At 41.8% G+C, this 27,101-nt stretch overlaps 1 protein-coding gene across 1 annotated transcript in view; it reads left to right on the top strand.

Annotated features, from left to right (window-relative positions):
- PCSK5 (proprotein convertase subtilisin/kexin type 5) overlaps positions 1–26,253 on the top strand; it is a 618,746-nt gene extending 592,493 nt beyond the window's left edge. The window contains 7 exon segments of the mRNA XM_036741047.1: positions 1,229–1,459; positions 4,754–4,931; positions 8,467–8,684; positions 15,086–15,186; positions 17,185–17,371; positions 22,790–23,195; positions 25,011–26,253. Coding sequence (XP_036596942.1) covers positions 1,229–1,459; positions 4,754–4,931; positions 8,467–8,684; positions 15,086–15,186; positions 17,185–17,371; positions 22,790–23,195; positions 25,011–25,035 — 1,346 coding nt within the window. The 3' untranslated portion in view covers positions 25,036–26,253.
- Positions 26,254–27,101: the final 848 nt, after the last annotated feature.

Below are 27,101 nucleotides of genomic sequence, written 5' to 3' on the forward strand. Positions count from 1 at the left end.
AGTGTTTATTGCTTGCCTGCCTACTTTTCATCATACAGGCAATAGTTGATAGAGCTGGGATTTGAACCCATGTCTTCTGACTTCACTCACACCACATTCTGCTGGCCCACACTTCTTTCTATGTGAAAGTGACTAAATACAAGAGCAGATGACCTGAGGAAGACTTGGCCTCTAAGATGAACAAAGCTGTGTTCTACATCTACTTTCTTTGACAATTATTGTAGACTAATTTATAGCTCATGTCTTCATAAATCTTCCCCCCATTGTCGATCAGTCATTTTTCAGTCATGTCAGACTCTTCATGACCCCGTTGGGGGTTTTCTTGGGAAAGGTCCTGGAGTGGTTTGCCATTTCCCTCTCCAGCTCAGGAAACGGAGACAAACAGGGTGAAGTGACTTGCCCGGGATCACACAGCTAGTAAATATCTAAGGACGAATTTGAACTCAGGAAGATGAGTCTTCCTAACTCCAGGCCTGGTGCTCTATCCACTGCACCACCTAATTGCCCAAATCCCTTCCCCCCATGGTAAAATAATTTTGTTTGGAATGAAAATAATTAACCCTGAGACTACAGTACTTTACTCTTGATCAAATTGGTGATAGTAGGTAACATCTTGGAAGTGCTTCAAGATTTACAAAGCACAAGCGATCACAATAGCCCAGTGTAAGACAGTATTAAAAATGATGCTCAGAGACTTGACCAAAGTCACCCAGGCAGTGGCAGAGCCAAGGTGACCCAGCTCCCCTGAGTTAAGAGACAGGTTTCTTTCCATTTCACCAAAACTGCCTGGAGAAAGGTCATATTTCTAAGACTCTTATCCTGAGAAGAGCCCTTAGGTGGTGAAAAAGAAAGTAACAGCAAAGATATATTTTTCTCCCTTTTATCCCAAGTCAGAAATGTCCCAGCCTAAGCTGGAGAACTGGTCTTACCCTCTTGGGATTGGACTGAAACATCTTTTTAGGGAATATGGTAGTAGAACGGATGAAAAGATGGTGGATTTAGAGTTGAATGAGACATTTGAGATCATCGAGTCCAATCCCCCATTTTAAAGATGAGGAAACTGAGGCCAAGAAAAATTAAATGAGCTGCCCAAGGACAAGGTAGTGAGAAAGGTAGAATTTGAGCCTCTGACTCAGAAGCCAACGATCTTTCCATCGTACTAGATGGGAATGTCTCAGGCATTGTCATAAGCAATGAAGTCCAAGGTTTACCTTCTGTTCTGCTGCAGGTTGCCAAGAGAACTGCAAGACTTGTTCCTCTTCTTGGACATGTGCCTCTTGTAAAGAAGGCATGGCAATGACGTGGCTGGGGGCCTGTGTGCCTGACAAGGAATGCAGCTCTTCTGAGTACAAGGATGAGAAGGCTCAGACCTGTAAACCTTGTCACATGAAATGCTTTCACTGCACGGGACCTGCTGAAGATGAGTGCCTCAGCTGCCCCAACGAGGGTCTTCTTCTCAGTGAGTATCTCTCTCTTCCCTGAGGCAAATCTGGTGTGCTTAGCCCTGAGCGACACAACCAAAGCGAGGTGGTGTCTGGGGGTGTCATGAGCAAGTGTAAGATGTGGGAAAGGGGGAAAGAGAGGAGAGAAAAAGAGGAGGAAAGAAGGAAGGAAGGAAGGGAGGGAGGGAGGGAGAGAAGGAGAGAAGGGAGGGAAGGAAGGAAGAGAAGGGAGGGAAGGAAGGAAGGGAATGAAGGAGGGAGGGAGGGAGGGAAGGAGAGAAGGGAGGGAAGGAGAGAAGGGAGGGAAGGAGAGAAGGGAGGGAAGGAGAGAAGGGAGGGAAGGAGAGAAGGGAGGGAAGGAAGGAAGAGAAGGAAGGAGGGAAGCAAGGAGGGAGGGAAGGAGGAAGGAAGGAAGGAAGGAAGGAAGGAAGGAAGGAAGGAGGGAGGGAAGGAAGGAGAGAAGGGAGGGAAGGAGAGAAGGGAGGGAAGGAGAAAAGGGAGGGAAGGAAGGAAGGGAATGAAGGAGGGAGGGAGGGAAGGAAGGGAGGGAGGGAGGGAAGGAGAGAAGGGAGGGAAGGAGAGAAGGGAGGGAAGGAGAAAAGGGAGGGAAGGAAGGAAGAGAAGGAAGGAGGGAAGCAAGGAGGGAGGGAAGGAGGAAGGAAGGAAGGAAGGAAGGGAATGAAGGAGGGAGGGAGGGAGGGAAGGAGAGAAGGGAGGGAAGGAAGGAAGGGAATGAAGGAGGGAGGGAGGGAGGAAGGAAGAGAGGGAGGGAGGGAAGGAGAGAAGGGAGGGAAGGAAGGAAGGGAAGGAAGGAGGGAGGGAGGGAGGGAGGGAAGGAAGGAAGGGAGGGAGGGAGGGAGGGAAGGAGAGAAGGGAGGGAAGGGAGGGAAGGAGAGAAGGGAGGGAAGGAGAGAAGGGAGGGAAGGAGAAAAGGGAGGGAAGGAAGGAAGAGAAGGAAGGAGGGAGGGAGGGAAGGAAGGAAGGGAATGAAGGAGGGAGGGAGGGAGGGAAGGAGAGAAGGGAGGGAAGGAGAGAAGGGAGGGAAGGAAGGAAGGGAATGAAGGAGGGAGGGAAGGAGAGAAGGGAGGGAAGGAGAAAAGGGAGGGAAGGAAGGAAGAGAAGGAAGGAGGGAAGCAAGGAGGGAGGGAAGGAGGAAGGAAGGAAGGAAGGAAGGAAGGAAGGAAGGAAGGAAGGAAGGAAGGAAGGGAGGGAAGGAAGGAAGGGAATGAAGGAGGGAGGGAGGGAGGGAGGGAAGGAGAGAAGGGAGGGAAGGAAGGAAGGGAATGAAGGAGGGAGGGAGGGAGGGAGGGAAGGAGGAAGGAAGGAAGGAAGGAAGGGAATGAAGGAGGGAGGGAGGGAGGGAAGGAGAGAAGGGAGGGAAGGAAGGAAGAGAAGGAAGGAGGGAAGCAAGGAGGGAGGGAAGGAGGAAGGAAGGAAGGAAGGAAGGAAGGAAGGAAGGAAGGAAGGAAGGAAGGAAGGAAGCTAGCTCTACATAGAATCAGGGCTCAGTCAGGATTGGTCCACCAGTTCTTTAATGCATCCACTGCTGAAACTTGGCCATTTCCTCAAGCTGGTATATGATAGATGGTCAGGCCAGTGGTGCTCTGTTCTAACAGATATTGAGGGCATTTCTTTGTCTCAGTGATTAGTGTTTGTTACTATCGCAATCAACATACACTTAAGAAGTGCTCACTCTGTCCTGATCACAACTCACTGAATGTGCTGGCTGAAAAATAGACCATAATCAGCATTCAGAAAGTATAACATTGGGTTCATTCTGTTTCCGCTGCAAACACAGACAGTTGGGTTTAGAAGGCACCAGTAGTAATCACAATATCAAAGTCACCTGGTGATGTGTATACAGTACCATGAAGACCAATATTGTCCCTGCTTCAAATTAATATTTGAATTATAGGTCACATTTATGATTACTCGAGTAGAGCCTTACTTTCAGCCTATGGATAAAACTTGGAGAAAAATCTAGTGTCCAGAATTATGATTAAATTTCTTTATTTATTTTATTTATTTAATATATTTAGTTTTCAGCATTGATTTTCACAAGAGTTTGAATTATGAATTTTCTCCCCATTTCTACCCTCCCGCCCACTCCAAGATGGCGTATATTCTGGTTGCCCCGTTCCCCAGTCAGCCCTCCCTTCTGTCACCCCACTCCCCTCCCATCCCCTTTTCCCTTCCTTTCTTGTAAGGCAAGATAAATTTCTACGCCCCATTGCCTATGTATCTTATTTCCTAGTTGCATGTAAAAACTTTTTTTGTTGTTGTTTTTGAACATCTGTTTTTAAAACTTTGAGTTCCAAATTCTCTCCCCTCTTCCCTCCCCACCCACCCTCCCTAAGAAGTCAAGCAATTCAACACAGGCCACATGCATGTCATTATGTAAAATCTTTCCACAATACTCATGATGTGAAAGACTCACTGTATTTTGCTCCTTCCTAAGATTAAATTTCTAAAAACCAGAAAGAAAAGAAGAAAACCTTTATATACTCCCACACCAGTTTCTATCATAAGTGTAACTATGAAATAGAAACATTCCTGACTTCATGTAGACAAAGCAGATCATGCAGCAAAATCTATCCAGGGTTGAAAGATTCTGCCCAAATTATATTTTTTCCCATTGCCTACTGGGAGTGGGGTGGGATGGGGTGGGGGCACAGGGGAGAAGACAGAATTTTCCATGTCAGGATCTTTGGCCAAGGGAGGAAAAAAGGCATAGCTTTAGAGCAGGAAGGGACCATAGAGGTCATCCAATCGAACCCCCTCATTTTATAGATGAGGAAACTGAGACCCAGAGAGGTCAAGTGATTTGTCCACAGCTATTAGATGACTGAATCCAAGTCCAGTGATCTATCCACCGCATCTTAGAAAATGCCACCAAGTTTGACCATACCCATGTTCTTTTTTTACCTTCACATCTTTTGCTCATGAAATCCTCCCATCTTGGAAATTTGCTCATGTTTCCCCTCAAATCCTAGCCATCCTTCAAGGATCACCACAAATCCAACTTGCTGCAAGGAACCTCCCTTGTCCACTGTCCCTTACATTGACCTCTTCCATCTCTGAATTCTGACTGCACTTGCTATCAGTATCAAACAATTTCATTGCTTACTATAAACTTGCTCTCTAATTTTTTCATGCATAAAGATATTATTACAAGCAACCCATGGACAATAGGAAACATGTCTCCTGTGTTAAGCTTGAGAAGAGGTGACTTAAAGGGTGTACATAGTAGGTACTTTGTAGGTATCAGTGAATGTTGAGAATGCTGCTAACTCTTTTTTCCCCCTTTTCAGATACAACTTGTGTAGAAAAGTGTCCTGATGGCTACTACACTGATACAGAGAATCACCGATGTTCTCCCTGCCATAGCTCTTGTGAGACATGTGAAGGGAAGCATAGCACCCAATGCCAATCCTGCCACCCAGGCTGGTTCAGGCTAGGAAACAAATGTCTGCTAGAATGTGAGGAAGGGTAAGATTGTCTTACAAACACAAGCTTGGTATTCAAAGCTGTGTGGCTTCAGCCTCCCTCTTCAGGTTTATTTGATGCACAGAATGCCTTTTAAACTCTTGAGCTGAGAATTCCAGGGGATAGGAACTGGACCTGAGATTTCATGAGTATAAGGAACCCCCTCTACCAATGTGCCTTCTCTGTAAAGCCTTAAGAGAACTTTCCAGAGAGAGCAATTAAATTAATTAAGAGGTTAAGTGACTTATTCAAGATCAAACAGTCATCGAATCAGAAATGGATCGTGAACACAGGTCTTCATGATTCTGAGGCCACCTCTTCATCCCGTATGCCACACTGTTTCTCTCTGGCATTCAATTCTATCCAGGAGGAAGGAAATAGGCATTTATTAAGTACCTACTATGTGGCAGGTATTGTGCTAAGCACATTACAAGTGTTGTATCCTTACATTTGATCCTTACAACAATGGTGGGAAGTAAGTGCTGTTATTATCCCTATTTTAACAGCTGAGGAAACTGAGGCAGAGATAAAGTGACTTCCCCAAGGTCATGCAGATAGTAAGTTTCTAAGGCCAGATTTGAATTCAAGTCTTCCCCATTCAAGGGCCAGAGCTCTATCCACTGTACCACCTAGGTGTCAGAACTCCTTTCCAGCTTTATTTGATTCTAAGAATGCCTTACAACCTCTTGAGCCTGGCATTCAAGGCCATCCATAATTGGACTCCAACCTTCTTTTACTTGATGCTACTCCCTTTAATACATTCTGTGTTCCATCCAAATGAATCTATTAATTGTTTCCCCCATCTCATCCTATGTGTCATCACAAAGGCTGTCCTTATTCCTTGAATGAGGCAATTAGATGGCTCATTGAATAGAGATCTGGGCCTGGAGTCAGGAACACCTGAGTTCAAGTCCAGCCTCAGACACTTACCCACTGTGTGACCCTGTACAAGTCACTTAACCTCTATGTGCCTAATCCATGGGAGAAGAAAATGGCAAACTACTCCAGTGTGACTTGCCTAGGGTCACACAGCTAATAAGTATCTGAAGCCAGATTTGAACACAGGCAGATGACTCCAGGCCCTGCACTTTATCCACTTGACCACCCAGCTGCCCCGACTCAGTACATAGCACAGTGCTTTCCATGTAGTATCAGGATAGGACCTGAACTGGAGATTTCATTGTTATAGGGAAGTCCCAGATGAAGAAATTCCCTCTACCAATGTATGTTGCCATCTTCTCTGCAGCTCATAGTCTTACTTACCTAGAGTACTAAGAGGCTACGTGATTTGCCCAGGGTCACATAGGATCAGAGGAAGTTGTGAACTCAGGTTTTCCAAGCTCTAAGGTCAGCTTTCTATTATGCCTATATCTTACACATAGGAAGGGTTCAATAAATGTTCATGGAATTGTGTTGAAATGAGTTGGAGACAAATTTAAAAGAAAGTTTTGCTGACCAAAGAGATTAAGTCCCTTAATTAATGAAGCAAATGCCAAATATTTATTAAGCATCTATTTGGTGCAGCTGAGTGACAGAACAGGGGACCTGGAGCTAGGAAAACTGGAGGTCAAATCTAGTCTCAGACATTTACTAGACTGTGAGACCCTGGGCAAATCACTCTGTCTGCCTCAGTTTCCTCCACTGTCCATAGGGGAGGAGGGAGGGGAGTATAATACTAGCACCTACCTCCCACAGTGGTTGTGAGGATTAAATGAGGTCATATTTGTAAAGTACTATGCAAATCTGAAATCCCTATACAAATGTCAGCTGTAATTATTATGTGCCAGGCATTGTGCTAAGTGCTGGTGTTACAAAGATAGAGGTGACATAGTCCCTATCCTTGAGGGGAGGGGAGAAAGGGTGGGAAACAAAACATAGTAGGAGTGGGCAACATGTACATATAAGTGTATACAAAATGGAAGGACAGGGACTGGATCCATGACCTCATTGCTATAGGGGACTATCTGTAAGGAAGCTCCTTCTACCAATGCTGACTACCAACACCTTTGCTGTAACTTAATCTCTTAGAGTTGCCTAAAGAGGTTTAGTGACTTGGCTAGGCTCACACAACCAGATTATGTCAGAGGCGAGATTTGAACACAGGTCCACTATACCATACTGACTCGAATACAAAATATGTACAAAATAAATACCAAGTAATTTGGGGATAGGAGGTTATAATCCTTGCGTGGCCCTTTCTTTCATCATTCTTACCATGCCTTTGGCCATTCTTTTTAATCACTGTACTTTTCAAACATATTATAGATTTGATAATTGACTTGTCTTGATTAATTGACTTGAGAGATCCCTGAACCATCTATGCAGGATGACAAAGATGATTCCGATTGTCTAAGTAGTCCTCTGGGATCTTAATGTCATTGCCTAAGGCATTAGTAGTAGGGTCTGAGTGGGGCAGCTTATGCGATACATCTTTGTAATAAATGGAGGAATACCTAAACACAGACTTGGATTGTAAGAATATTCCCTTTCTTCTTGATTATTAAGAAGAGAATGCTAAACTGAAAATTGATCTGAGTTGGCATTTTTGTTGTATTTGAAATCTAGCAGGACCCCTCCTCTTTTCAAAATAGTTTAAGTGCATATTCCAGCCAGATAAGATTTTGTCTTCAGCACTGAAATTCAAGATTATAAAACTATAATATATGCACTGCTTCACAAGTTAGAAACCACTAGATAACTAATTTCCCCTCCCACTCAACTTAATTAACTTAATTGACATATTAATTTCACATAATTAGTTCAAGTTGATTTGAAGGTTATTTGCACATTTTGTGCTGATTGATCCAGCTGGAGACATTTTCAAGTCGTTGGTCCAAAAGTGGGCTTTGTGCCCCATGTGCCAACACTGTTAGTTATGGTTCTGCCCTCGAGACTGAGAGATAAGCTAGATCATCTCTTGGGACCCCTTCTGGCTAATAATCTCCCTCCTCTCATGTTACCTAGAAAAACTACATTGACACCCCATCAAAAAATACAATTGTTTCCAAGTTCAGATGGTGGGTTGGCATTAGACCAAATTTGCAGTTGTTGTTCATGAGAGCCTTAAAAATATACTTTTGTTGCTCTTTCATCGAAACCCATCTGTTAATGTTGAAATCCTCAATTTCCGTAATGTCCCCACCCATTCTGGGAGGATTTGATTTTGTAATAATTAGAAAAAGAACTCAGAGGCCCATTCACAATTTTCTTCATTTCCTTTTCCACTTTTACTGGCGGCTCAAGGCCAGAGTCAGAAATGGAGAATCTCTTGTTCTGATTAAGCTCTGTTAGGAGAATAAAAAAAAAATGAAACCAAAAGGACCAGCTACCAAAAAGTTTACAAGGGAGAAAACCTCTTCATCAAGAAATGGAAAAATATAGTCTTTTAGGTGAAAATTGGACTACTCCCTACCCCTGGGAAAACATCAAAAAAGATATGAAAATAAAACTTATCACATTGTGACAAAGAGGAAGGAAATGAATGTTCCTTTTAGCCATGGAGTTTCTTTGAAAGTCATTGTTTTCTCCTTCATTGCAGATATTATGCAGATAATTCCAGTGGACTATGTGAAAAATGCAACCAGGACTGCAGAGAGTGTTGGGGCCCTCGCTCCACAGACTGCCTGTCTTGTCACAAATATTTCTTCCTGATCCACTCTAAAGGAGAATGTCGTCGCACCTGTCCTGAACACTACTATATGGAAAACAGTACACATACCTGTGAGAGATGTCATCCAACCTGTAGTGAGTGCAAAGGTGAGAAAGATGGTCTCTGAGTGGAATTTATGATGTGGCCATGCAAGAGTCAGCAAGATTTCTTGACACCTTCTGCATCAAATCCAAATGCCTATAGCCAGTCAGTCAACTAGGTTTTATTAAGCACCTGCTATATGCCAGGCACTCTGCTAAATGCAAATGACAGAGAAGAAAAAGGCAACTCCTCCTCTTAAGGAACCCTCAGTCTGAGGGAGGAGACAACATGCAAACAACTATATATGAACAAGACTCATTTGCTCTTTGTTCTCAAAGAGGACCATGACATCAGGAAGGTGATGTCATGAACTGCAAGTGAGTTGGGTTTAAGTGAGGGAGGGCTGTGCAAAGTCACCAGCCTCACTTTCTCCTCCAGAGCCATCTGGGTCCAGTGGCCAGATATAGATCAGGATAACTAGAGATGTCCCAGGATGCAGTGGGAGGCCTCAGCCTTTTCAACTAAAGTCTTTCTCAGGTCTCAGATACAAACAAGATAAATACAGGTTGAATTGGTGACAATCAACAGAGGGAAGGCACACACATTAAGGGGGATTAGGAAAGACTCTTGCAGAAGGTTGGACTTGAAGCTGAGACTTGAAGGAAGCCAGCAGAGCCTAGAGGTGGAGATGAGGAGGGAGAGCATTCCAGGAATGGAGAAGAGCCAGCAAAATCTGTCTGGGAGATGGAATGGCATGTGCCCAGACAAGGGACAGCAAAGAGGCCAGTGTCCCTGGGTCTCAGAGTACATAGTTGGGTGTAAGGCATAAGAAGACTGGATAGGTAGGAGGGAGGCCAGGTTATAAAGGGCTTTGAAAGCCAAACAGAGGATTTTATACTTAATACTGGTGGTAATAGGGAGCCACCAGAGTTTACTGAATTGGAGTGATAGGGGAAAGAAGTTTCGACTCAATCAAAAGACTTGGGTTCTAGTTGCCACTCTGCTACTAACTCATCATGCGACTCTTGGCCAGGTCACAGCCCCTCTTTGGGACACAGTTTCTTTATCCATAAAGAGAGGGTGCTGGATTGGATCATCTCCGAGGTGCCTTCCAACCCTGACATCCTAGCAATGCTTCTTCGAGCTGCCAGCTTTTGTAGACCCTTCATCCTCAAGCCTGCCCACGCTCATTTCTCATTACTCTCATCACGACAGGAAGTATGGTGAAAAGTGTGCTAGACTTGGAGTCAGGAATCCCTTCTGTTTGACTCCTGCTCCTGAGATATTTACTAGTTGGGGGAGCATCATCACCTCACTGTCCCTTAAATTCACTATGAAAGATTCTAGACTTGGATTTAGGAGACCTGCATTCAAATCCTGCTTCTGATACATGCTAGGTGTGTGACCATTGGCAAGTCATTTAAATTCTGAGCCTCAGTTTCTGTATCTGTAAAATCATCATAATAATACTTATGCTACCAACCTCAAAGGTTCATATCAGGAAAATTACTTTGTGAAACTTAAAGCATCATATAAATGGGAGTTATTATTATTAACAATAGTAATATTTTACATTTCAATAGCACTTTAAATCTCCATTTAGTATTTCATTTCCTGCTTCCAAGTTCTTGTACTCACTGATTCTCTCACCTTAGAATATTCTCCTCCCTCCATGGCTTTTTCAAATTCTGCCCATCCTTTAAGGCTCTTGAGTCCCTCCACTTCCAGGGAGTCTTCTTCAACCACCACCATGCAGGTACAGCAATAGCTTCTTACCTTGTTACATCCCTTCGACTATTCCTACTGAGCATTCACAGGCAGCAAATCACCTGGCTTTGTGTTGTGAGTGTGTGTTTCCAGCATTAAATCAGATCTGGCAAGAGTCTTAGATCTTGACCATCTGAAATTCCATCCAAATCCCTCTCCACTAACTCCCAAGGCTTTATTTGATACCTGGAACTTTGAAATGAAACGGGACAAGAAATCTTTGAAAAGACTTCCCTTGGAGAATTCACTTTTCATCTTTCTTCAAATTTCTCTTGGAGCTGATCTAAGCACAGAACATTGGACTAGCTTGAAAGGGCAGCCCGATGGGGAGAGGAGGACACAGGGAGAAATCAGCATTGATCACCATCATGTCATAAAGAGGTTGTGAGCCAATCAGCATTAGAGTGGACTGATGTTTTCATCCCACATAACTTACACAAGTGGTTGGTTATTGTCCTTCATTTTCAAAGGGTACCAAAACGACATCGCTATGCTAGAGTCAAGTTATAGTATGTCCAATGGTGGCTGATCAGACCAATACAAGCTCAGAATGTTGTACCACAGACTGGACACAAATAGTCTATGTGAACATTTGGGGTAGATTCTCTAAATTTGTGCATCTTACATTTCTTTTGAGCTACTTCAATTCTGCTTCGTTCATAGAGCACAGCACCTTCTCTGATGAGAGCACGCCATGGTGGGCAGTCCTATGCCAGTGTCTCCCATGTCACACAATCAATTCCAAAGTTCTTAAGCAAGACCTTGAGAGTATCCTTGCATCACTTCCTCTGACCACCATGTGAATGCTTGCCTTGTGTTAAAAAAAAAAAAGGCTTAGCCAAGTACAGTACTTTCTAACCCAAGTCTGTAAAGGAATCCAAGGCTTGTGTCAGATGTGGGGAGGTGTTAGAGCTGACATTTCTCAAACATCAAATACAGTTGAAAAGAGCGATGAAATTCACATTTGTATTTATAGGCTTATACCTATCTTCTTCCAAAAGAGAACAAATCACTTTCTGGGAAGAAAGGGTCAGGACAATTGGATTCTCTTACTTAGTGGCAAGCTAGAAACAGTGATTTATGAATCAGTGTCTTAAGAAAATACATTCTCCTCAGAACTGGCAGGGAGGTTATTGTCTCTCTCAATTCAGCAGTCATCTATTAAAGCAACTATTATGCGCCTGGCATTGTGCTTGGGACTGAGTACACAAAGACAAAAATAAAACAATCCCTACCCTCAAGGAGGTTACGTTCTGTTGGAATGAAATGCAACATGATCTAGATAGATAGATAAAGGCATTTATTAAGTGCTTACTATGTGCTAGGCAACATACTAGTGAAAAATATGTTTAGCTGGCCATCAGAAAACTGGGCTCCACTTATGGCACTGCCACTGACCAACTTCAAGGTAGGTGCCTTGTCCCTTTAATTCTTAGCTATGTGACTTCAGCTGTCATTTACCTCTTCTATGCATCAATTTTCCCAGCTGTCAAATGAGGATAATTGTCCAGTTTACCAAACAATGATTAAAGATCATCCCTCACTTTTACCAGTACCTGTCCCATTTACGTAACAGGGTTGTGAGGAAAAAATTAGATACTAGATGGGAGATTTAGAGTGCTACAAAAATGTAAAACAGTAGTATTATTAATAATAGTAACCCCCATTTATCTGGTGCTCTAAGTTTTACAAAGCATTTTTCCTGGTGTGAACCTTTGAGGTTGGTCATATAAGTATTATTTTGATGATTTTACAGACGTAGAAACTGAGGCTCAGAATTTAAGTGACTTGCCCAAGGTCATACACTTAGCAAATATCAATCTAGGTCTCTTAAATCCAAGTCCAGAATCTTTCTAATATAATAGGATAATTAAGAAAATGCCTCTTACAAGTGATATTGAGTAGATAAAATTTTTATGTTAAAAACCCAGAGGGGGAAAAGTAGCCAGTGTGGATGTGAGTGCTTTGGTAATAAAGGGAGTAAAAGGAAATTTATGATAATCAGATTTTATGCAAATGAGACTGACAGTTGGTGGAACACAGTAGGCCAGTCCTGTAATCTCTGATCCCTCAAGAGTAGATGTCCTCACTAAGTCTGGCAACGATATAGTGAGCCCAAAGAACTAGGGGACCACCAGGCTGCCTAAGAATGAGGAAACCAGTCCAGGTGTGAAACAAAACAGGTCAAAGCTTCCCTGCCAATCAGCAGTGGGAGTGGGAGTGGCTACTCTACCTCTGGCTTAGACAAGATAGGGAGACTAAGTCTCAAAAAAATCTTTTTTAAGCAGTCTTCAGAATGAAGGTGAAAGGAAAGAGAATCAAAGGGATGAATCATTTCTAAGTCCAGATACTACAATGATATTCCTGAATTTTGGATGAAAAGTTCAGAATAAGATTTTAATTTAGACCAGAGGACAATCTGATGGGACCAGCGAAGCCCCAAATTTATTTGTTTTTTGGAGGGGGGAAGGCAGGGCAATTGGGGTTAAGTGACTTGCCCAAGGTCACGCAGCTAGTAAGTGTGTCAAGTGTCTGCAGCCGGATTTGAACTCAGGTCCTCCTGACTCCAGGGCTGGTGCTCTACTCACTGTGCCACCTAGTTGCCCCGCACTCCCAAATTTATCACAGAATTTTGAATGTGAAAGTTGGAGGGACCTCAGAGCTCATCTACTCCAACTCACACTCAAAGGAATTCTCCCCTTTATATATACATATACATATATATATGCAAGCTTGAACATTTGCTTGAACATTCCTTCTTAGGAGAAGGAACCCACTGGTCCCATTTTTGAAAAGCTCTAATGGATAGGAAGGTTTTCCTGATATCGAGTCTAGATTTTTCCACTCACTGCTCCTAGTTTCACTTTCTGGAGCCAAACAGAACAGATCTAATCCTTCTTCCATGTAATTACCCTTGAAATACTTTTCAGATAGCAGGCATAACCCTTTAATTCTTCTCTTCTCCAGGCTAAGCATGAATGGACTGTGCCCAAAAACCTTTTGGCAAGTTAGTTATTTGAAACATAGCATAGAAACAATGCTATAAGCTATGGTTAGGTTCCCAGGTGAGCCTACAAAAGTCTATTTAATAAGACTAAGAGAATTATTTTACCTGCAATCAGATGACTGATTGCACTGTGACTATGAGAAAAGGCATTTTGAGTTCTAAACACAAGATGTCAAGAACATGTTGCCCCAGCATTTCTGTCAGTGATTTCCTACATCAAAGAAAGGGGTGGGGTGTTCTGTTTGGGGAGGGTAGAGTAGATGCATCCAGGGAACAATTACTCTGCATACTTATTTCAGTCCTTTGATAGTTCAAAGATCCATGATTTGATCTATAGGGGTAATTTCTCCACTGATTTAGATCTATGCCTCTCCATAACATTGTATGTGCCTAATGAATGAGTAGCCATGAATTCTGCAACCAAAACACTTGGCCTAGTCAAAAAAAAAAAAGAGAGAGAGAGGCACCTTCATACATTATCATAGATTCATAGAGATCATCTAAGCAAGGGCCTCTGTTTTCCAGAGTAGGAAACTGAGACCCAGAGATTAAGACTTGCCCAACATCACACAGGTAGTGGTAAAAGAAACCTCTGTACTCAAGTCTTCTGTGTCAATATCCAGGGCTCTTTTTTAAAATCGTAACAGCCTTCGTAAGAGAATCAAAGAATGAGAAATCCAAAAGGGGCCTGAGATGAATAGGCCAGTGCCTTCATTTGCAGTAAGAGAAAACTAAGTCCCAGAGAAATTAAAAAATTTGTCCAAAGTGAAAAGAGTTAATGACAGGGCTAAGACTAGAACTCAGATGTGCTGCCACCAATCTGATCATCTCCAGATGGCAGCTCTCTACATGTATGTAAAAGAAGGTACAGTTTGAAAAAAAAATAAAGAATTCTTTTTATTTTAATTTTAAATTCTTGTTTTGATTTGGACTGATACTAAGCCCTTTTCCACTTTTGTAATTTACTGATTACTGACTAGGAATTCTTTAGATAAATGACTTTCTAGGTATTTTAAATTGGGGGAGAGGAAGGACACTGGTCCCCATTGTTGTGTTGGGGTAAGGACAGTAAATGGGAACTCCAAATCCAAAACCATTTGTAGGAAAATAAGCCTGTTAGGTGAGTAAAGGCTACTTGCTTCTAAAACTGCCATTTGGTTCAGTATGACATCTCCCCTCCTAACATCGGGCTCAATATCAAATAGATGCCAGGGTGGGGATGGGTGGGTGTCCTTATTTCCATTACAAGTATACATATACACAAACACATTTATTTAATTTTTCCCCCTTTAACTATAACCTAGTAATCTTGACTCCCCAAAGCCTGAATTTCCCATTTTGATGGTCTGTATAGATTGCCTTAATTTCTAAATCTCCATTTTACTTTGGGTCATGTAGACACAGACCTTATTTTCTAGATCCTCATTCTGCTCCTCCTCCTCATTATGCTCAATTTAACTTAACACGGTACTCAAAGATCACTGGGTTTGGACCTGTGTGACCTTGGACATTTGACCCTCTCTTGTTCTCAGTTTCTTCCTTTATAAAATAAAGGAGTTGGACAAGATGATCTCAGAGGTCCTTTCCTCTCTATATTCTATGATTCTCACAGTCTGACAGATTTTTTATAACCGAAGACATAAATGGAAATATTGACAAGCAAGTCTTTTATTTTTTCCTCTTTTCTTTCAGGAAAGGGACCCTTGAACTGCTTATCCTGCATGTGGAGCTACCATCTCTTGGGAGGAATCTGCAGCTCAGATTGTCTTACAGGAAGCTACAGAGTAGGCGAGGTATTTCATATTCTGAGTTGTTTGGCTTTTTCCATATTCTCTGTGGTAAAATTCAAGAGGCCCTGCAGGGGGAGTTGGTGGCACAATGGATAAAACACCAGCCCTAGAGTCAGGAGGACATGAGTTCAAATTTGACACTTACACTGGGCAAGTCACTTAACTCTGATTGGCTCCAAAAAAGAGAGAGAGAGAGAGAGACCTTGCTAGGTCCTACACCACTGCAGTATTTTGACTGTGCTATGATTTCATTACTTTAGTCAGCTTTCAGAAAGGAAACTCCCTTTACCCATGCAGATCAGGACCTTGTCTGGGGCAATGTAACTTGCACAGGATCACACACAGGCAGTATGTGTCAGAGCAGGGATGGGATACCTGTGGCCTCAAGACCACATGTGGCCCTCTAGGTCCTCAAGTGCATCCCTTCGACTGAATCCAAACTTCACAGAACAAATCCCCTCAATAAAAGGATTTGTTCAGTAAAACTTGGACTCAGTCAAAAGGCCACACCCGAGGACCTAGAAGGCCACGTATGGCCTCAAGGCTGCCAGTTCTCCACTCGTATGTCAGTTGAAGGACTTAAATCCAATTTTTCTTAACTCCAAGACTGTCTCTTTCTTCATTTCACTGCCCTGTCGCAGAAAAAAGTCAAGAAAATGATTGGTTTGGAAATAGAATGATGATAACATTGTTTTTCGGGGACCCTTGCCCCCCTGACTGAAAGTGATGCGGTTTGGGGTTGCTGGGAACCCCGATATGTCAGGGCATAGGGTGGCATCTGCTGGGAACGAATTTGATGCAAGGTCAAACCATCCTCCAAGTCAGTGGCAAAGTTTATTGTAATGCCAATATGAGGGGGCAGAGTTCCTGGTGAATTCCCAATTTAGTGGGGGTGAGACTGATGCTTACCTACAAAAAGGACAGTGAAAGGATCTGGGTGGAATTAAGGAGTAGTAAGTAGTCTGGGGTGGGCCAGGGGCAACAGCGAAAATACCATCAAGTATTCTAATTAAGTGATGTAGGAGTGGTGGTATATGCAAGTAGTCTGGCATGGGCTAAGAGCTAATTAGGTAATCTAAGTGGGCTGGGGTGGGTCCGTTGCCTTGGACAGAGATGCCAGTGATCAGAGCTGCTGAAATGCATGGGAAAAATTCAGGGACTAGCTGCTGGCTTTCAAAGACTGGTCTTTTCCTTTCGGAAATCCAGGTCCCTTCAAAGAGTCCCACAATCTCAGATCAAGGCATGCCCAACAGACAGGAAAAGCCTTAGGAAATATTTTCAAGGATAATACTGCAACTGTTGTAGACCTTGTGACACAAATTTATAAACACCCCAAACTTTCAATGTCTTTCTCTGTGTATAACGCCTTGAACAACTCTCAGCATAGCCATTTAGAAATCACAGATAATCCCTGATCAGCCACAGAGTTCACTGGATCTCCCTATTTCCTTCCATGAAAGATGGCTCTGAAACATCAGATTAACAAAAACGTAGCCAAAATTTCTGGTTCTCCTAGCTTTTATCTGCTTCTTGAAGAAAACAGAGACTTGTAAAATCAAAACAAAACTGAACATAGAGCGAGAGAGAAGCTGATTGATGTCTTTTTCTGGGCTATTGTATACATTGCTACTTTCTTGCCCCTATAGCTCAGATGCCTTGACTTCCTAGTTGTGGTAACAGAGCCCAGTACTGCCACCCCACTCTTTGTCATGAGCTGTGATAGAATTACTAAATTATTAGGGGACTCAGGCTCCACGATTTACCATCTGGCACACTCTGTGAGCTCAGGCAAGTCCGTTAACCCTCTTTGGGTGTATTCTTCCTTTGAACATGAGGAATTGTATTTTTTGATTTTTCAGGCCCCTTTCAGCTCAACCTTATAAGATTTTATGAATTAACAAGTCTAAGGCTTCCAGTAAGGGCTCTTCTGTGAATTACTCCCTACCCGTGGCCCCATGCATTTAAAAAAAAAATAATGAATTTCTTGGTGGTTATTTTCAGGGAGAAAATTTCGAATGTGATAAATGCCATGAGAGCTGTATTGAGTGTAAGGGCCCAGGCCCCCAAAACTGCACCATGTGCCCAGCTAATATTATGCTCTATGTAGAGGAGGGTCGCTGCATCCCCTGCTGCAACAGCTCCAGTTCCACACATGTTCAGGATTGCTGTGACTGCCAAGAGACCACAGGTGAGTATAGGAAAATACATAATATGGGTAAGTATAGAAAAGTCCACTGGTCAGGAGGAGGAGGAGGGATGGACAGGGAAGAGATGGTAATGATTTCCTTGACTAAAGACTTAATTTTATGTTTCTTTTTTAGTTCCTGTGTTCTCTTCAGGGAGTGATTTCAGCATAGTCTTAATAGTTGGATGTTGTTGTTGTAATCATTTTCAGTCATGTCTAATTCTTCATGACCCTTTTTGGAGTTTCTTAGCAAAGATACAACAGTGGTTTGTGCCATTTCCTTCTCCAGCTCATTTTGCAGAGGAAGAAACTGGGGCAAATGGGGTTAAGTGACTTGCCCAGGGTCACACAGCTAGTAAGTGTCTGAGGTTAGATTTTAACTCAGGTCTTCCTTACTCTAGAACCAGTACTTCAATCCACTGAGTCACCTAGCTGCCATTATAAGCATAGGTTGTGTTTGTCCTTCATTTTTTTTTTGTTTTTATAGTTAAGATTTTTTTATTTTTAGTTTATAACACTCAGTTCCCCATAACTTTGAGTTCCAGATTTTCTTCTCCCCCTTCCCCCCATCCCTCCCCAAGATGGCATGGAATCTGATATATCTTCTACATATAACTTCACATTAAACTTATTTACACAATAGTCACTTTGTAAAGAAGAATTATGACCAATGGAATGAATCATGAGAAAGAAGAAACAAAACCAAAAAAAAAAAAAAAAAACAAAGACAAAAACAAAAGAGAAAAAAAAGGGGGAAAAAAAAAGGTGAGCATAAGGTGTGCCTCAATCTGCATTCAGACTCCATAGTTCTTTCTCTGGATGTAGATGCTCTCTCCATCACGAGTCCTTTGGAGTTGTCTTTGCACCTTGTATTTCTGAGAAGATCTGAGTCTATCAGGGTTAGTCATCACAGAATCCATATATCTGTGGTTGTGTATAACGTTCTTCTGATTTTGCTCCCCTCGCTTGGCATTATATTGTATAGGTTTTTCCAGGTTATTATGAAGTCTGTATCATCCCCATTTCTTATAGCACAATAGTATTCCATTACCTTCATATACCACAACTTGTTTAGCCATTCCCCAATTGATGGGCCTCCCCTCAATTTCCAATTCTTTGCTACTACAAAAAGAGCCGCTATAAATATTTTTGTACATATGGGTCCTTTTCCCACTTGTGTGATCTCTTTGGGATACAACTCTAGAAGTTGTCCTTCATTTTTGAAGAGGACCATGACATCAGGAAAATGATGACATGACTTGCAGTTGACTTTGAATTGAGTGAGGAAGGGCTGTGCAAGGTCACCAGCCTCACTTTATCCTCCAGAGCTATCTGGGTCCAGTGGTCTGATGTTCATCAGGATGACTGGAGATGACCCAGGATGCAATGGGAGACCTTGGCCCTTTCAGGCTAAGGAAGATAAGGTAACAGGCCTCTTTAAGAAGTGAGTCAAGGCATGGCCCCTTTAATTCGAAAAAAGAAAAAAAAATCAAACTGGGAGGGAAAGACACTCAGGGTTGCTAGTCAAAAGAGAATTCTGATCCAGGAGGACCCAAAATATATCCATTAAGTGGAGCTTGGCCAGGAACCCTATTGTGGTCTAATCTATGGGCTTCAGAGTGAAATGGGGAAGGAAGGAAGGAAGAAAGGAAGGAAGGAAGGAAGGAAATTGTCATAGGGAAACATAATGAGAAGTCCTGCTCCTCAGTACATAACCCTTTGTTCCCACTCCATCCCCATTCCCCATATTTAGTATGGCCTGCATTGCCCTAACCAATATTGTTTCTTAATAACATGACTAACATAAAAACCAAACTCCATAATGTCACAAAGCCTATGGTGAAATCATTGACTGATTTCCTGAGACGTTATTCCTATGTAATAAATTGAGTTGTTTTACTTGGTCGTGTTTTTAATGGAACTAATTAATGAGGTCAATGGATGATGTCTATAGGAGCCCAGGGAGAAAGGGCTAACCTTGAAATCAGAAAGACCTGTGTTACTAGCTGTGTAGCCCTAGACAAGTCACCTAACTTCTCAGTACCCTCAAGAAAGATTACAGGAAAACTGCAGATCTTCATCTGCAGAGGAAATTTCAATGTTGCAAAATCCTTTCATTCTTGAAATTATAGGTCCATTTGGGGTTTGTTTGTGATATAGCCCTCTATATACTATAAAAGCCTCCAAACCCCACAACTAACTCACTAGAACCTGTGTCTTTATCTCTATGACCATATCAATTAAATATTCAGGAAGGCCTCAAGTGGCATTTCTCCTACCAATAGATTTTAGGCAAATTTATCCTTGTCAAGCATCACCCTACGTGGGCTTCTGGTTTACCAATGGTGAGTGGAACTGCCTTTGCAGATGTTTTTGTACATTTTTTTGTGTTTCAACTGCAGAGTGAGATCCCCACCTGCTGCAGTAATCATGCCAGGGTTATGTAAGCAGACAATTTTTAGGGCACCTTTTCCAGCCCTTTCCTCACACTAGGAGGCTATTGTAGAACCAAAATTGTTAAATTTGTGCCATTGGAACATGAGGAAAATTTAAGGTTAGGTTTACAGAAATTTTCCTTCATGTACAAAATAGTCTATCTCTTATGCCCATATCTTTGCACTGGCTGCCCCAGTATCTGGAATGCATTCCCTCCCCACAATACCTTCATTCAGAGCCATAGCTCATGTGCCATTTTTTATGGTGGAGGCAGGGAGGGGAGGAGAGGTTCCTGACTCCCCCAATCATCAGTGCTCTCTCTCATTCAAAATTATATTTATGTTTTCTTTTTATTTGGGACCCTGGAGAAGTCTCTGATTCTTTCATCGGTCTAGGCAGAGGAGGTGCTGACCTACATTGACAAAGGGAATTTCCCTCCTGTTGCAGTGAAATCACATCTTGTTCCTTTCCCCTTCTCTTCTGGTCCCTATCCCTATCTCTTGCATTTGCTTCTGGGTCTTCATCTTGAATTCCTGCCCCACCCCACTCCCAAGGAGAGGGTAATCCCTGGGAGGGCCTGGAGTGTTTTTGTTTTGTTTTGCATTTGTATTTGTTTTGTATCTCTACAATTTAGTTTAAAACTAAACTACTCATTGAGGAGGCTTAAATAAAAATCAGTTGAATTGAATGGGATGCAATAACCAACCTTGTCAACACTCACAGGCCTTTGCAAACACTAATCATTCCTTTTTCTCCTTTCACTTCTCCAACTCCCTCCCAACCACCCCACCACCCACCCCCATAAGTCAGTGAACTTGTGCCACATAAGACTTTCACTTTTACTACTAGCATCATTCAGAATTTCAGCAAGCTTTGTGGGTGGGGCTAGTCTACGGGATCCTAATGAATTTCTATAAACCATTAGTACGTACTTTACCAAGACACTCACTCCTGATGCATTGTACTTTGGGATGAGTTTCAAGGCAATTTGTGGCGACCTCATCTTCATTCCTAAGGTTAGGGTAGTCCCCTAAGAGAAACGGATGAAAAAAAATCACGAAAGCACATTGGAAGGACAAATCTCTGAAGCTTTAAAAGCAATGAAAACTAATGATCGCATGGCTCCTTGGTGTCACAGTAATTAACAATATATAATGACTGACATAGTCGACATAAAGCTAGTGCCGCTGAAAAATATGATTATTGTTGTAAGGAGACAATGGGAGGTAGCTGTGATGTAGCAGTCTTGTATTTTGAAAGTTGAGATTTAAGTCCTAGCTTGGGAGAGCTAGACCTTCAAAAACCAAATGAGTTTAATGTGTAACACACTTTGCAAACCTACAACGCAATGTAAATATTAGAATTAGTAATCTTTAAAAATAGTCAGATCTTAGCAGCTGCACTAAGAGGAGAAGGGAGTAGAGGAGGTCTGGCTAGAAAAATAGTTCATGTGAAAAAATATTTTTAATTTAAATTTTATTAAGTATAATAATATAAGTATTATTAAGTACCTACTATGTGTCAGGCTGGGGCAACTAGATGGCTCAGTGGATAGAGCACTGGACATGAAGTCAGGAAGACCTGAGTTCGGATCCAACCTTAGACACTTATACAAGTCACTTAATCTCTGCCTAGCAGGCAATTAGGTGGCCCAGTGGATAGAGCATTGGGCCTAGAGTAAAGAAAATCTGAGTTCAAATCTAGTCTCAGACATACTAGCTGTATGACCCTGGGCATGTCACTTAACCTCCATTTGCTTTAATTTACTGGAGAAGGAAATGGAAAACCACTCTGATATCTTTGACAAGAAACATCTGTTTACTGTGGTCCATTGGGTCACAGAGTCAGACACAACTGAACAACAAATGCGTCAGGCACTGTGCTAAGTGCTTACAAATATTATCTTGTTTGATCCTTACAACAACCCTGGGAGGTAGATGCTATTAGTATCCCCATTTTACAGATGAGGAAGTCAAGGCAGGTAGAGGCTAAACTTGCCTAGGAAAACAAATTAGTGTCTCAGGTCAAATTTGAAATCAGATCTTTCTGACTCCAGGTCTCTGGAGTCCAGGGCTCTATACACTATACCACCTAGCTAAAGGTGTATCATTCTATCAACTCTTCTATCAACCTACCAGATAGAAACCACCTAAGATATTAAACAGCATTATTAAAATTATAAATGAGCTTGTTTTGATGTCTTTTTTTTTAATCACCACAATTTCCCCAAGTATCCCTCCCTCTTTCCTTCCCAGAGGATAGCAGTTTTCTCTGTCCCATATCAGTTTGCTTCTCTTAGGTGACTATCCCCACTTTAGGAATAAAGATGAGGTCCCCACAAATCACCTGGCAACTGACTCCAAATTACAACCTCCGAGGTGATGGAAAAACAAAGATCTGTCTTTTGTTGTCTCCTATTCTTCCCTTAGTTGCCTGTGGTAGTTTACATTCATTTGGGAATGAGGAATAAGGAAATAATCCTTTGTTGACTGACTAGCCCTTCATTTCCAAAAATTATGAGGACAGATGGCAGAAACAAATTTTTAAAATATAACTCTTATCCCCTGCCCAAGTCATGATTGAAATCTTTTTTTACTTGAATAGAATATAAAAGAAGAGCAGGAAGGTAGGTAGGAACTAAATTGTGGGTGGCTTTATATGCCAAGAGAGCAAGAATTGGGAACATGAATAGACTTCTCCAATATTTCCCCATGGGGGAAGGATACAGGGGACCATTTGGAAGTCATTTTGAGTTGACCCCAAATGGTATGGGGTGTTGGGAGGATCGTCGTGGCCCCCTTTGTCCTGGAAATCCTTGCCCAGATATATAAAACTCAATTTTTTAGACATTCAGAGGTGTTTCCTCCATGGGAATCAGAATAACATTCAGTGCTTCAAGCATTTGGGATACAATTTCCAAACAGCTAACCTCCAAAACTTATTCTCTCCCTTTGCTTGTTTTCTTTGGGTTCCATCTTCCTCCAGAGGAGTGCAGCTTTCGACATGGTGCGATTATGCCCAAGACCGAGAAGTCAAAGCGGACAGGTCTGCTCATCACTTCCTCCATCATGCTGATCCTCATCTTTGGGGTCACAGTCTATGTCTGGAAGAGGTCCCGGGCCAAATCCCAAAAGGCTCACAAGGCTGGATATGAGAAACTGTCATACCAAAACAAGACTTCCTCTTCCTATAAAACCAGCTACGGAGCGGGCACCAACTTCCAGGAGGACCAAGTTATTGAATACAGAGACCGGGACTATGATGAAGATGAAGATGATGACATTGTCTACATGGGTCAAGATGGCACAGTCTATCGGAAATTCAAGTATGGTCTTCTGGATGATGACGATGAAGATGAGTTGGAATATGATGACGAGAGCTACTCATTCAAGTAAATTCAAATATATGGATGGGATCATTTTTCCACTCCTAATTATTAATTTTGGAGACTATTTTATTGCTGGCAAACCCAGCTCAGGCTTTGTGAATGTCTTTAAATTTTTTTTCTATTCCTCTGGGTATTTAAGCTCAGGCATCACTCCATATTCATTCGGAATCCAAGAGAAAGGCAAAGATTAATAGGTCTTTCCCGTAAGCAATATATCAAGGCACCACTACCTTCACTTTCGTAGCAGCCCAGAGTGAAAATAAGTGAGGTTTTTACTAATTGCATATCATCAAACATTCCCCACAGGCCTCCTATTTCCACACTACACAAAGGAGTTGGGAGTGGCTTCTGGGACTTTCGGAAACTTCCTGGGGTAGTGTTAATTTTTTTTTCTGACTTTTTTTTAACTGTTTACTTTTAGTTTTGTCCCAAAGTCAAGCTGTGAGAATTAACAAAAAAATTACCCCTTCTTATTAATCACAGACTCCCAAACCACTCTCTGTCTGTCTCTCTCTCTCTCTCTCTCTCTCTCACACACACACACACACACACACACACACTCACACACACTCTCTCTCACTCACACATGCTCTCTCTCTCTCTCTCTCACTCACACATACACACACACACACACGTTGGCATTTGGCACATGCTAAGATGGAATAGATCTGCTACTGAAGTTGTCAGTTTTGCTCATGTTCTCACAAGATTTAGAGCAGCAGTGTCAAGGGAAAACAACAGAAGGTTTCCTGGGCTTAATAGCTCTTTGAAATGCTATAGACTGACAATAATTTTAAGAGACCAAAGGACCAAGGTGAGGAGGCAGGCAGTAATGAGCACAAGCCGGAGAAAACTGTGAGATTTCCAAGTGTCTCTCTTTTGTTGGTGTGGTTGTTTTCTCCAAGAGCCCAAGACTATCTATTCTGGAGAACCAGCTAAAAACATCAAGAAATAGAAGATAATTGGCAATGCCAACCCCCAAACAGATGTGATTTTTTAAAAAGATATCCTTCTCTCCTTAAAACAGCTTTAGCTACAAAATCAGGGAGGCTTTTCAAAACAAGCTTTCAGATCTGCTGACTCTCAATAGAGCATCTGAAAATGGAGTCTAAGGCTAAAGGAAAGAGCAAGCATTTGATTTCTTAGACTACAGATTCTCTCTTTCTCTCTCTCTCTCTCTCTCTCTCTCTCTCTCTCTATCTCTCTGTCTCTGTCTCTGTCTCTCCACTTTCTTGCAAGACTTTTGTTTCTATAGCATTCCACACTTATGTAAAATGTATTTGAGACCAAATTTTAGAATTCTTACAAAAGGGGGGGGTGACTTTCCTGAAATAAACAATGCCATGAGAAGAACCCTTACTATACAAAATAATTAACGCAAAGCCCTTTTTATTTGTTGGCTTGTTTTGGAAAGATTCTCCTGCCAAACTAGAAGTCTACCCAGAGACTTTGAGTAGGGATAACTCTCAGCTTCAGAAATGTCAATAGTGATCATATTTAGCTTCCCATCCAAGTGTTACCCTAAGAAAAACTACATTCCAAACATGGAGGCCAGAACAAGATGGTGCTGCTGTTCTTCCCATTAGAAAAAGTTAAAAAAAAAATCCTAGAGGTAGAGGCAGGGATAAGAATATCAGGAAGTAGATGAACCATTTTTGGATAATCTAAAAGTTATGTGCAGTGGGGGGGTGGGGGGCTGGGGAGAGGAAATAGTGTGTAGTGAAAATATGTCTCTGCATGGATTTTTTTTCCTCACCCTTGCGACTTTAAAAAATATCATCAGTATTTTTGTAATACTTGAATTATCTTCCTTTAAAGCCATCATCTTCTTAATGGAAAGTGAAACCACCTACATTCATGGTGAAGAATTCCTTCTTGGAACTCCTGTGTTGCTTTAATACACCCCTCTTATAAAAAGCTAACTTTAAAGCCTATATCAGAGGTTTTGGTGTTTTTTTGTGTGTGGTATAGACCCCTTTGACAACTCAGTAAAACCTATGGGCCCATTTTCAGAATAATATTTTTAAGTGAATAAAATAAAATACGTAGTATTACAAAGGAAGTCAATTATCAAATACCAAAATTATCAAAGTATTTCCACAGTTATCAAAATATTTTTCACAAAACAAGTTCATGGACCCAAGGTTAAAAACTCCTCAGCTATTTATATACCCACCCACACATGCACACACCCACTGTGTGTATGTATGTATACACACACACACACACACACATATACACATTATGGAATCATGAAGCAACTAAAATTGTCTCTACTATTTGTGGGGGAGGGGCGACCACCACACCTGAGATTTCATATGTGTAAGGAATACAAATGAGCAAGTTCCCTTTGCAACTTTTATTCTTAGACAAGTTGCCTGTTGAGATTAAGAGATTAAGTGACTTGTCCAGGATCACACAGCCAGTTTATGGCTTAGGCGAGTCTTGAACAAAGGTTTTCCTGATGCCAAAGCTGGCTCTCCATCCTTTATGTCTACCTGCATCTTCAGCTACAAGAATCTTTTAAAAATTGTGCTGCTTCTCTTCCAATCCAATATTGAAATATAAGAGATTATGAACAAATGAGCCACCTTGCCAGGGTGGATTGCTCCACCTTTATTGTAGAGCCTCTGAGATTGTACAATGTTGTTGATATTGTTGATACAGTATCTTGTTCTTGCTATTTTCAAAGCTATTTTCAGGGACCCCGACACTCCTCTCCAGCACCTAGAAGTTGTTTCCTGTTTGGAAAAGACTGGTGTTTATGATACATTGTTTAAAATTTAAAAGGTCCTTGAAATCTGAGAACGATTGTTGTTGTAACTTAAAATGAAAAAGTCTGCTGTTTGTATCTGCTGTTAAAACTTAATGTCCCTCTTCTTTGTCAGAAATGTCACATTACATTCAAGTTGCTTTGCAACAATGTGCAAACAAGGGTTTAATAGATAAAATACACATTGGGGGAAAATAAACTTGTTTTGTTGTTTTCTGTTTTGCAAAAGCCTTGGTAATTTTCTGATGAATCAGTGAGCCCTGGGAATACACCAAGAGACTGGGTAATATGTTGTGATGTTCAAGATAATGAATGTAAATGTGAGGGTAGAAAGGAAATAAATGCTGGCTGACAAAGGAACCTTGCTCTGCATTGGAAATGCAATCGATCGATCGACCCAGAAGCGTTTATTGGGCACTTACTGCATCCCTAGCTCTCTCTAAATTATGGATAGGGAAGGATACATGAGAAATATAAGACATGATCTCCATGATCCTGGATCTTTTAGGTTATTTGGACAGGTAAACCTTACAGGCACATGGTAATTACGGAATAACACAAGACAGTAAGGAGCAGCATTATATAATGACTAGAGAGCTGGCTTTGGAATCAGGAAGTATTAAGTTCAAGTTTTACCTCTAACACATACTGGCTCTGGGACTATGGACAAATCACTTAATCTCCCAGTGCCACAACTGTCAAAGGCCACAAATTAAGGATAAAGTGCCAATCTACATTAGTACCAAGGGTTTCCACACCAGGGAGTTCTCTAATGGATGAAATCACAGATGACAAAAAAAGTTCAAATTAGACATTGTAGACTTAATTGAATCATCAAATCGCATGATTGTGACTAAGCATTTTAGGAAGGGAGACAGTAAAAGGGACTAGGTTAGGGAAGGAAGGCTTATAATGGAAACATAGATTTAGAGGTGGATGAGCCTAGCAATTTTACAAATATGGAAACTGAGGCTGAAAGAAGTGAAATGCCTTGCCAAAGATTGCGCAGGCACTGTGCCAGTAGCAGAAGCAGGATATGAGCTCACTTCCTCACACTGAACCTGCTACAGTAGAAAGAAGGCTGGCTTTGGAGTCAGAGGACTTGGGTTCAAATCATGCTTCTGCCACACACTTAA

This window comes from Trichosurus vulpecula, chromosome 1 (assembly GCF_011100635.1).
Source record: "Trichosurus vulpecula isolate mTriVul1 chromosome 1, mTriVul1.pri, whole genome shotgun sequence".
Lineage (NCBI taxonomy): Eukaryota > Metazoa > Chordata > Mammalia > Diprotodontia > Phalangeridae > Trichosurus > Trichosurus vulpecula.